Source organism: Crocodylus porosus, unplaced genomic scaffold (assembly GCF_001723895.1).
Source record: "Crocodylus porosus isolate Cpor-Errol unplaced genomic scaffold, CroPor_comp1, whole genome shotgun sequence".
Lineage (NCBI taxonomy): Eukaryota > Metazoa > Chordata > Crocodylia > Crocodylidae > Crocodylus > Crocodylus porosus.
The window spans coordinates 188070926-188082915 of NW_017728906.1; the positions used below are offsets into that span (position 1 = coordinate 188070926).

General features: G+C 41.2%; 1 protein-coding gene across 1 annotated transcript in view; it reads right to left on the minus strand.

Moving 5' to 3' along the window:
- LOC109305552 overlaps window positions 1-11990 on the minus strand; it is a 78114-nt gene that overhangs the window by 44003 nt on the left and 22121 nt on the right. The window contains exons 4-5 of the mRNA XM_019528541.1: window positions 9707-9774; window positions 2677-2794 (exon numbers count right to left, since the gene is read on the minus strand). Of these exons, the coding sequence (XP_019384086.1) occupies window positions 2677-2794; window positions 9707-9774 (186 nt within the window). The remainder of the gene's footprint in view (window positions 1-2676; window positions 2795-9706; window positions 9775-11990) is intronic.

Here is an 11990-nt window from a genome sequence, read left to right on the forward strand (position 1 = left end):
CAGCTTGAGGTGCAGTTCCCTCTAAACCCCTGCACCAATCTTCTTGAAACTTAGCAGGCTTTGTGGCCTCACCAGGGGCTACCATCTCTTCCATTTTCACCCCCATGTGTTGCAACATAGATATGACACAAGTTTTGCTTTCAAGAATGTGGGGTGCAGTTCCCCCTGAACCCCTGCACCGATCTTCTTGAAATGTGGCAGGCTTCATGCTCCCAGCAGAGGCTACAACCCCTGAAAATTCCATCTAAATCAGACAAGAAAAAAAAAAAATCAACAAAGTTATAGATATTTCATTGTTTCCCCATTATACCCTATGGCCAGATCTCCGAAGCACTTCGGAAGCTCTGAACCACTTCAGAAAGCTTAGCGAAGCCAGCACTTCGATCTGAGCTTGTTGCTTTGGACATAAAAGTGTCCGAAGCCTCTCTGGATCCAGAGCACAGTCCGAAGCCTTGCACCGCCCTATTGTGCATCAGCATCCCTGCACTTCAAAATGGGGGGAGGGGTTGTCTTTGTTGAAGTCCCCCTGCCACCATTTTGAAGCATGAGGACACTGATACATAAGATGCTGTGGCACTTTAATTAGAGCAGCTCTTGGAGCCACCCACAGGGCACATGTAAAAATGTCCAAGACAACTATACTGGGTCAGACCAATAGGTCCATCTAACCCAGTATCCTGTCTCTGACAGTGGCAAGTGGAGGCTATAGAGAGTCATAGCACTGAGCCAGATATCTCTAAAGTGATTTATCCCTTATTCAATACCTTCCCTGGCATCCACCATTATTGGTTTACAGATGCCAGAGGAAACAACTCTAATCATTATGTTCAATAGTCATTAATTGATCTATCATCCATTAATTTAAGCAGTCCCTTTTTGAACCTGGCTATGCTATTTGCCTCCATCATCTCCTGTGACAATGAATTCTACAAGTTAACTACTCATTGAGTCAAAAAATACCTTCTTTTCTTGGTTTTAAGTCTGGCACCTACTAATTTTAGTGAGTGCTCCCTAGTTTCAGTACTCTGGGATTTGGTGAACAACAGGTCCTTATTCACTTGGTCTACCTGCTTCATGTTTTTATAGACCTCTATTGTATTCCCCACCCCCCGCAAAAAAAATAAATAAAAAATCAGCCTTCACCTTTCCAAGCTGAAGAGTCTTAATCTTTTTAGTCTGTCTTGGTATGGCAACTGCTCCATGCCTCTGATCCTTTGACTGCCCTTCTCTGTACCTTTTCCAGTTCTACTACATCATTTTTGAGATGTGGAGACCAGCTCTGTATGCAGTATTCAAGAAGTAGATGCACCATGCACTTCAGGCACTTGAAAGCTGCTATTAAATCCCCTCTCAGTGTTTTCTTCTGCAAATTAAATAAGCCCAGTTCCCTCAGCCTGTCCTCGGAAGTCATGTGCCCCAGCCCCCTCACCATTTTCATTGCCCTCTGCTGGACTCTCTTCAGTTTGTCCACATCCTTCCTGTAGTGGGGGTGGTGTGCCCAAAACTGGATGCAGTACTCCAGATGTGGCCTCACCAGTGCTGAATAGAAGGGAAGATTCATTTCCCTCAATCTGCTGGGAACGCTCCGAATATACACCCCTGTATGCCATTAGTCTTCTTGGCAACAAGGGTGTGCCAAGACTTATATTCAGCTTATTGTCCACTGTAACCCCTGGGACCTTTGCTGCAGAGCTGCTGCTTAGCTAGTCAGTCCCCAGCCTGTAGCAGTACATGGGATTGTTCCATCCTAAATTCAGCACTTTTCAATTGTCTTTAGTAAACCTGGTGAGATTTCTTTCAGCCCAGTCCTCCAATCTGTCAAGGTCTTTCTGAATCCTAGTCCTACCCTCTAGCATATCTGATAATTCCCCCCAGCTTGGTGTCATCTGTAAACTTCCAGAGGGTGCACTCCATCCCATCTTCCAGATCACTGATGAAAATATTGAATAAAACTGGCCCCTGGAGCACTCCACTTAATGGCTCAATGTCTAGTTATCAGTCAGTATCAGTTACTACTTTCTGAGCTTGATGATCTGACCAGTTTTCTATCCACCATTTCCTGGTCATCAATGAAAATGGTGACTAAAATTGGGCCCAGCACATATCCCTGCAGGACCCCACCTTGTCTTCCCTCCATCCTGAAAAGTGACCATTTAGTGACCTACTCTTTGCTTCCCATATTTTAACCAGGTCTCAGTCAACAAAAGAACCTTCTCTCCAATCCCAAGGCAACTATGCAAAATATAGGGTTTTCCACAAGTAGTAGCATCACCTTGTCAAGTCAAATTATTTTGAGTGATTCTCATTCTCTAGCTGTCTTTAGTCTCTTCTTTCTGTGCATTGTTTTTTCTTCTTTGACCCCAGCTCAGAACTAGAGAGCTTTCCTGAAGGTTCACCCAAACATCAGCATGCCTGCAAATTATAATGCTCACCAAACTTTGTGGTTGATACAATTGATTTTATGACCCTATGTCTTATATACACTGTTTGAGGACATGTTCCTCCAGGGACCTCTGGAGTAACTTTGTAATAAAGAGCAGTATTTGTTTCCTACTGAACAACCTGTGTTGCAGGGATGCCTTCCTATTCCATCAACAAAGTGATTCTTATTTGCTGGACCAACCTATCAGAACGCAATTAACCATGCCTTTATTGCACAGGTATTGTGCAAGTTACCTCTGCTTTAGCTTTAAAATAAGCACAGTCAAAGAGGAGGTTTTCAGTCTCTGTGCTGGATCCAGTGTATTGAAGCTGAGCAAAGGATAGCAATTCAGCTTTAGATGCTGCATAGTCCCTGCAATAAGAACAAAAACAACAGCAACCATATAAACACCAACACAAAATTATCTCCCTAAAACATAATGAAGAGCACATTAATCTCAGCACCTTGCTTTATATTAAGCAGTATCCTAAGGGGAAACCTTATTCTCTCAGCTCCCACCGACTTGCATATAAATCTAATTGAGAGCTGGATAAAGCTGTTCCTTATCAATTGTTCTTAAATTTAATCTCCACAGACTTGATTAAGAAAATAGAAGTTAAATCCCAAAATAGAGACTTACAGATTTACCCGAACATTGTCCTGCTTTAAAGGACAGCAAGAATCAACAAACTAAGCAGTAGGTTTTGAATATGTCTCTGAACAGCATGAAAATTAGTATAGTACCATATTATACTAACCATCGGTCTTTGCCTGAAAACTACATCTCCATAGCCCAAAATGGATTCTCCTGAAAAGTAAGTGGGGACCAGATTCTATCTGACCTGTTTGGTGCTGAAGTGGCCATATGCACTTAAGGGCATTCGATTCCTCCCTGAAAAACTGTTAAAACCAAAGTGGGCAGGTTATATTCCTCCTTACTGCATTTTGTGATTCAATCTTAAAGCCAACTTCTTCCTCATCTAAAAAAATAGAAGCACTAATGGATTTTCAAGTATTTGAACAGGGTGGAACAAAGTGGAATAAAATTTCCCCAAATCTATTTGGACATTTAATAGGTGGCACAGACTCTGGCCCAGGATTTCTCCAAGTTATTGGTGCAGCTGATTGGTCAGCTCACCAGAACACAGACAGAGGTAGGCAGAAAGAGACATAAGATTTGGGAATCTGAGGAACAAAACATAAGCCAAATATTTGAAACTCAAACAACTAAAATTAAGCTTCTATATCCATAGTTAGCAGGGCTAGTCAAATCTTTTCCAACAAAAAACTTTTTTTTAATGAGAAACTGGTTTTTCCAATGAAATGGATCTCTTTTTTTTTTTTTTGCAAAAAGCATAATTTTTTTTTTTTTAAATTGGACTGGGGGTGAGATGGGGTGGGGGAAAGGAGGCAGAAAAACAACAATCACCTCCCTCCAGATATTAAATTTTTGGAGCTTTGATTTTTTTTTGCATGAAATGCCCATTTTGTTTTCATTAAAACAAATTAAATGAAAATTTATTTGTCATCTACTTTTCCAAAGGAAGCAAAAGCCCACTTGTTGACCAGTTCTAACACTTAGTTAACCAATTTCAGGGGCACTTTTGCAGCATACCTTTTCCTGAAGCCAATGGGAACCGCAATAGCAAGGCATTTTTGTCTATGTTTAGATTTAGGTGTCATGCTTAGAAATAACAGCCCTAAGTGCAGTCCAAGTGAAAGTAGCCTCTAGGGGGAAGTGGGAGAAGGGGAAAACAGGGGACTGGAAGACCACAAGAGGGTTCAAAGTAAAATTTCCTTGTTATTAACATCTACTATGCATCTGGATTAAATAATAATTCAAACTCTAGCAGGAGATAGTTCAGTAAAGCACAAAGGAAGTCCAAGAAAAATAACATGGAGAAAGTATACAGTCACAGCCAAGTCTCAGCATCTTATAAAATACTGTATTTAGTCACAAACCACAAGGACTTTTCCTCCCAAAATTGGGGTGCTTTTTTAAAGCAGGGAAGCTGATTTTTCTTTACTGAAATAGAAACATGGATATGCTAAGCTATAATGGCTACTGAAAAGGCTTCCCCTTCTCACTGGCCGAGCAAGCAGCAGGGATCAGATTTAACTCCTTCACAGCTGCTGTTTAATTATCAGTAACTTTTGGCTGAGTGGTCATCATTCTGGAAAAAAAAAAAATCTTTTTTTCTACATTCAATATTCTGAAAGTAATAAGGTGCATGTGATATGTGAGAAAATATGCCATACCCACAAGAGCCAGTTTTACCTACCTATCTATATATTGCTGTCGTGTTGGATTTTTGGTGTTTTCTAAAATATAGAACACAGTGTGCACCACAAAAGGTTTCACTGAATATTTAAAGGTCCACTGCTAGAAAGCCTTCAGTAAGAGAGTTTAGGGTGTGCTCTTTGAAGACCCCAACTCAGCAAGGTGTTTGTGCATAGACCTATATTAAAAGTAGGGCCTAAGGGTATAATAATTCTCATCTGTATAGATGAAAAATATGAAATGTCTTCATGGCTATTTAAAAACAACTAAGATTATTTTTTTTAAAGTTTTCCTCTTGTGGGTACAAGAGTCTTAAAGAAAAATCAAATTTTGAGCTTCTCAGCCCCAAACAATGTTGAGTCTCTTGTTGCTTAGATTCCTTGGAGAGTTTTGATGTTTAGTTTTTCAAGTTTGCTTTTCTTCCGATTTAATACTCGTGCTTTTTTCCCTATAACTAGCACAAAACCTCAGTAGTCTTTAGCAGGAAATCTCATAAGACTCAAAGTCAATATGGGCTGAAGGGGTAATCCTAGCAAACTCTTTTCTGTTGGAATCCCTAGACCTAAAATGAACTTTGGAAGCTGGCAAACACTTTTTTTTTTTAAATATATATAAGAGAGAGAGAAATGGCCAAATTATCATATGGATTATTTATTATACGGATACATTATTAATTACCCATGTATGTGTATACACATGTGAGCATCTATATATGCACACACTGATATTTGGAAAGATGGAAAAAGAAGGATCATAGGATGATGACCAGTATAAAATTATTGTTAATATTAACATAGAATCAGAGAGTAGTAGGGCTGGAAGGGATCTCAGGAGGTCCAGTTCAACTCCCTCCTCAAGGCAGGATCACCCTTGACTAAATCACCCCAGATAAATGTTTATTTAAAGTAGTCAAGGGTCTGCCTATTTGTATTGTGTTAACAGCTAGATCACCTAAACAGGCCCTGAAGCCCATAAACTTAACTTACCATGTTTACTCAAATCCAGGACAAGTTGAATGGGAGAAAGACTCATGGGGGAAAGCCCCTCATCTTACATTCAAGTATAAGTGGAAAGGGGGAGGAAGGGTGCAACCACTGCTTCCCCACACACCTGTCTGCCCACAGGCTCTGCTTCCTATTGCCATCCCCTCTGCCACCATCACCACCATTTACCTTCTCATCAGAGCTCTCGTTCCAGCTGGCTAGGACAGGAAGCAAGGAGTATGAATTGCTTCCAGCCCCACCATGGCCATGCAATAGTGTGGGCAGTTCTGGGATTGTCTTTGAGGTGGGCTCTGGGGCTTCTTCATGGCTGGTTTGCACCTGCACGCAGCATGTGCTCTGTGCTCTCTGCCCTGGGCCAGAACAGAACTGCAACAGGAAAGTAGGCCGTGGGACAAGTGGTGAAAAAGACAGTCAGGAGGTACAGGCACCACAGGCAGGGAGGTGCACAAGGACCAGAAGGTTCAGGTCACTTGGTTCTCCTTTGGCTTTCCTTTGATTGCTGGTTGCCCTGCTGCAGTGGTTGGGGGTGCAAACTTAAGATGACCTTCCAAAAATTACATTCTGTAATCTAATTATTGCAGGGGTTGTCTTAAATTCAGAACTGTCTTGGATTCAGGTAAATACGGTAATAAAAAAAAAAATGGTCACTGGCACAAAGAACTCAGAAACTAAGGAATGTAGCATAACAATTTGTAACTTGAGAATCATATGTTGTTCCCAAACTTTACAGCACTTCACATCAATATGCAACTTGCAAACAAAACTATCAACACAGAAGCAAAAAATATTTGCAAAATGTATTAGGGTTAAAGCTGAGCAAAATTCAGAATTTCACTCTGAGAACTTGTGACATTTTACCTTTTTTTTGTTCCAAAAACTTATATAAAAGTTTAAATTTATTTTTTTCATAGAAAAAAAGAATTTTAGAAAAATTGCTGATTGGAATGAAACATTGATGGAATGGAAAGGAAATGTTTCATCTGAGCTTCCTGAACTGACCATAAATGCTTTATTTTGAGCAAGTATTAAAGTGCATTTTTCTATTCCAGTGCCCTGCCTCATGAGAATTATAGTTCAAGAGCTTGATGTTATGCTCCATGCCCTCCATTCTAGGTCAGACTACATTTCCTTTAATGGATCCAGAATTGTTCAGCTCCCAGGTCATACCACAGAGCTCACTCATAAGGAAATACACTTTAGGAACTGCAATTTTGGGAACTATTAACCCTTCAGGCATTCTTGCCAGTAGTTAAAAATGTGCTCCAACCTACATCTCCTATTCAGCACCAGATCAATAAAGGCAAAAAAGTTTAAATTTCTCAACTGAACTAAATCAAATGCATTTTTTGTTTGAAATGAAAACATTCAGTATCAATTAAACAAAACAGAGTATTCTAACTAAAGTAGAACTAACCTGAAGCAAAACAGTAATTTTGGAGTTTTCCTATAAAATTCAATATTTTTCAAAAATGTTTTTTGTGGAAACTGCATTTTTACCCATGGAAAATTTCTGACAATGTCTTGTCATTGTGCATTCTGAGCTATATATACACACATACGCAGCCTTATTATATACCCTTCCAAATCAGCTTTCAGGTGAACACTAAATAATTTATATTGTTAAGCTAGAGGCATTAATGTTTGCCATTAATCATAGAGCTGCCTAAGGCTGATGGGTGTGTTTGTGTGTTTATAATTCTTCTTCCAGACTAAATGAAAGGAGCAATTAAACCCCTTTAAAAAAAGAGAGAGAAAGCAGCAAATAGTGGTAGCTACTGCCCAAGACAGTCAGGAGGCTGAATAGGGCTAAACTATCTGGTCTGGTAAATGCAGGGGCTATTGTTTGGGAAGCTATGAGCTATAACAGAGGCTTATGGCCAGGAAAAAGCCAGAAGAGAATTAAGTAGTTATGAGAATGGCTATGAGGAGTAGAAATACAAAACTCCTTGGAGCAAAGAACTGTTAGGAAAGAGACTTGGAAAAAACAAGAACAAGAAAACTGACTGCTGTTGTTTGTTTCGACAGTGCTCAGAGAAACAGTACAGGTCTTCATAAGTAAACAGGTTTGATCTGAAGCAATGCCTGACTCATGTCATTGTTCCTTCTAATGGAAACAAACTTGCAACTCCAAGTTAACTTTTTAAGTCAAAAGAACAATAAGGTAAGTGTAAAGCAAGCAACTAATTCTTGGATGTGTCTACACGTTCATTTGATGCAGGAGCAGTTTATTCACCAGTAGACACCTGCCCAGGAGTGTTTACATGTGCAGAGAAGCAGGAGTAGATTTGCTGCTAATGGCAGCAAACTGCTCCCAGTTCCTGGGGCCCTGCAATGAATCTCTGCCACCACCAGGAGGAGCTCCAAGATCCCCCTGGGAGCTGCCCAGGAGACGTGTCCTGGCTGGGGCTGGAACATTGCACACTACCACCAGGCAGCTGCCTGTTGCTGGGACAGAGACAATGTCCCCCTAGTCCAGCAGCAGCAAGCTCCAGTCAGGGGCAGGGAACTTGGAAAGAGCTGCAGGGGAGGGGAGATCCCAGCCCCCTGTCCCGATCCACCAGCGAGACAGCTAGCAGCTAGCTTGCTGCTAGTTACCTCACCAGTGGATCAGGGCAGGGGGCTGGGACCTACCCCTCCCCTGCAGCTCTTTCCAAGCCCTGTGCCTTGATCACCCAATCTGGGCATGGGGCTGGAATCTGCCCTTACCAGGATAGTTCTTAGGCCCTGCTCCATGATTGCGGGGCAGAGCATGGAGAGCCTGTTCCCCCACCCAGCTCCATGATCACAGAGCTGAGTGGAGAACAGGTTCCCCAGCCCTGACCAGCAGGGAGCTCCCAGTGCCAGCTCTGTGGTTGCAGAGTTGGTGCTGGGAGATCCTTATCTCTGGTAGCAGGGAGCTCTAGCCCCCTATTATCCAATCATGATGGTGAAGTCAGGGCTGAGAGGTAAGGGTCTTCCAGCACCCACTCCCTGACCACAGTCTCAGAGTGAGGGGCTTGGAGCTCCCTGCTGCCAGGGAAGGGGGACATAGTCCCCACTTGGGTTCTGGCAGCAGAGCCTGCCCCAGCAGCAGACAGCTCCTGGGGACAGGGGGCAATCTCCCACCCCCTGGTGGCCAGCTGGCCAGAAGCACATTTGCTCCCAGTCAGGTGTCTACATGAATACTATTGTGCAGTAAGTAATCACAAGTAAATTTGCTACTTGCATTTGCAGGTAGCAAATGTACTCATGGTTAGCGAGGTTTACTGCACAGTAAGCATGCACATGTATAGACAGACATGCTTACTGTGTAGTAAACTGTGCTATGGCACAATGAAGTGTCTTGTGTAGACACACCCACTCAGAAGTGACTTATTTTGTCACAAGTATTTGCTTAGTAACAAAAATTTATTCTGGCAAAAGCCCAAGTAGTATCTAGAGGTTACCGCAAGAAGCCCAAGCCCCAATTTAGTGCATAATTAAGTTTCATTATTTTAAATCTCACTGTGCACTTACACTTAATACATTTACATGTGTTGCTGAACTGTGAGCCTGCTCATGAAGGCTAAAACATCATCATGTGGATTAGATGACCAATATTGTAACAGAAATAAAGGGTTACTCACATAAATAGGCATAATCACAAGTTTGAATTTGTTTGCACAAGCAGTTCATAGACCAATTCTGAATAATGACCATACTTGTGAAACCAAGGCAATTCACAAGAAGCTAGATCAGAAGCTAAACTCCCTAAATACATTCCTTCTTCCAAATGTTTCTAAATTTTTGATGGGTAGATAGGAGACCCATCGGGTATGAGGAGTGAACTATTTATCATGTGCAAATTAATCGCATCATTTTCCCTCACTGAATTTACCTTGCTGCCTAAGCATCTTTTCAGGAGTGGTTACATCTAAATCAAATATTAAAGGATACCATATTGAATTTGATACCAAAGTTAATGTTAATTGCAGAAGGTTGTTTTCATTTGCTATAGTTTCTGGTATAGGCGGACATTACCTGTACATTTTAATGAGATTGCGAATGACTTGGATGACCAGAACCGCTCTGCGGAATTTACGGAGACTCTATAATACAAAAGGAATCACGTGGTTACTAACAATGAATTAAGAAAATTCCTTCTAAATCTAATGAATTTTCTATATGCTTTTACCACTTATCTAAGAATATCTTGTTACCTTTTAAAGAATTAATATTCCTGAAGGAACAGGCAAAGGAGATCTCAGAGCCCTTTGCAATGATCTTCATGAAGTTGTGGAAGGGACAGGCCAAGTACCAGAGGCCTGGAAAAGAACTAATATAGTGCCCCTCTTTAAAAAAGGGGGAAGAAGGAGGACCGTGGGAGCTACAGACCAGTTACCTTCACCTTAAGACCAGGGAAGTTACTGGATATATACTAAGAAAGGCCATGCATAAGCACCTGAAAGATTTCTGGCTGATCACCAAGGATCCCGGTTTTCTCTGATAAAAAAAAAAGTCCCCAATTTTTGGATTAAAATAATTAATCCAAAATCCACATTTTTCATTATCAAAATGAAACACTGCTAATCATATATCTAGATGATAATATATATATCATCTAGATATATGATTAGCAGTGTTTTGTTTTGATCATGAAAAAAATATAGATTTTGGGTTAGTTTTTTTAAACTGGAAATTAGGGATTTTTTTTTTTTTAAATCAGAAAAAACAAGGATCCCTGATAATCACAAATTGTCAGCAAGGATTTCTGAAAAGCAAACAGTGTCAAACAAACCTGATCTCCTTCTTTGACAAAGTAACAACTAAGGCTGGGGGACTTCAATTGGGGTGAGCTGATTCTCCTCCCAGGAGCAAAGCCAGGGGCTCCTGGTAGGGCTGTATGAAACTTTGATCCCTGATTTGATTTGGCAGAGATTCAGCCCAATTCAGTGGCTGAATCCCTGAATCTGAATCAAATCAGGAGACCCTTTAATAGCTCCAAATCAAATAGGAACCCTCTGAATCAATTTGGAGAGATTCGACGATTCAGACGTAGACACAGCTTTAAATGTTTTTTCTACATATCTCAAGGTACCAGGCAGCTCATGAATGCTGCAATAGTGGGGCTGTTGGAGCATCCCACATGAGCGTGGGCGGCTCCCCAGCATGCTCAGCAGCAGACCCAGAAATGGACCACAAGCATTTCCGGTCCACTTCCGGGTTCACCAGGAAGCACACAGGGGACCTCCCCCCGGCTCAGCAACCAGTGCCTCCTGGGTCTGGAGGGGCACCTGGGGTCCCCCTGCAGCTGATTGCTGAGCTGCGGGGGTGACAGGGGTGTGATAGCCAGAACCAAATAAATTAATAAGCAATAAATATGTGCTTCTTGGAGGCATTCGGAACTTCTGTCTAATATGAAGCTTGTATTTTTGTAACCTGCAAATGTAACTTGTAACTGTTTGTGGAACTGACTAGGCCTCAAAGACAAAGCTATAGCTGTAAAATTAGCAGACCTAATAGTTCTTTCTCACTCAGAATATAGCCTTGATGATGATAAAAACTGGATTCAACTGCCTAGCTTATCCAGTATATTTCAAGAAAGAACCTCTCACAAAAGCATAGTCAGAGAGTTCTGAAGGGGCTGGATTTAGGCGGGGTAATGTTAATTTCAAACCTGAAGATGCTGTGTTGCAATTTGCTTATTGGATAAACCCAAGCTTGGGCAGTAACTTATTATAATGATTTCTAACACCTTTTAACCCCACAGGATAACAGCTATAAAGTAACGTTATGAATGGCTATATAACTAAAAAAATTGCATAATTAGAATATAAAAGAGCACACACGTCATAGTAACCCTCGGGAAGGACGGAACAGAAGGATCATTGCTGTCCCATACCCCCACGGATCTCTCTTACTTTCTGTGAGAGTGAGGACCAGATCCTGACTGAGGGACTTCCACCGGTTCTTCTTCGGGCAGCCCAGTCCAGCGACGTCTGACTTCACTGATTCAATTTGATGTGCATCTTCTAACCGAGGGACTATTGATAAGTTACTAACCAAGTGGGAACTCTTGGTTAATTTCTTTATCTGTTTTATTATCACTGTCAATTTTAATCTGTATTGTCATGTTGTTTGTTTAGTAGTTTAACGTTTTTATTAACTGTTATATATACAAACTATATCTTTTGTTGTCATAAGTAAAATTCATTCCTTTTTGTATGTGAAACTTGTCATTTCTTTCCTTTTCAACATCACCTCCTCGATCCTGAACCAAAAAGTCCAGTGGCTAATAAAGTTGCAGTGCTCAGTCAGTCTGCAA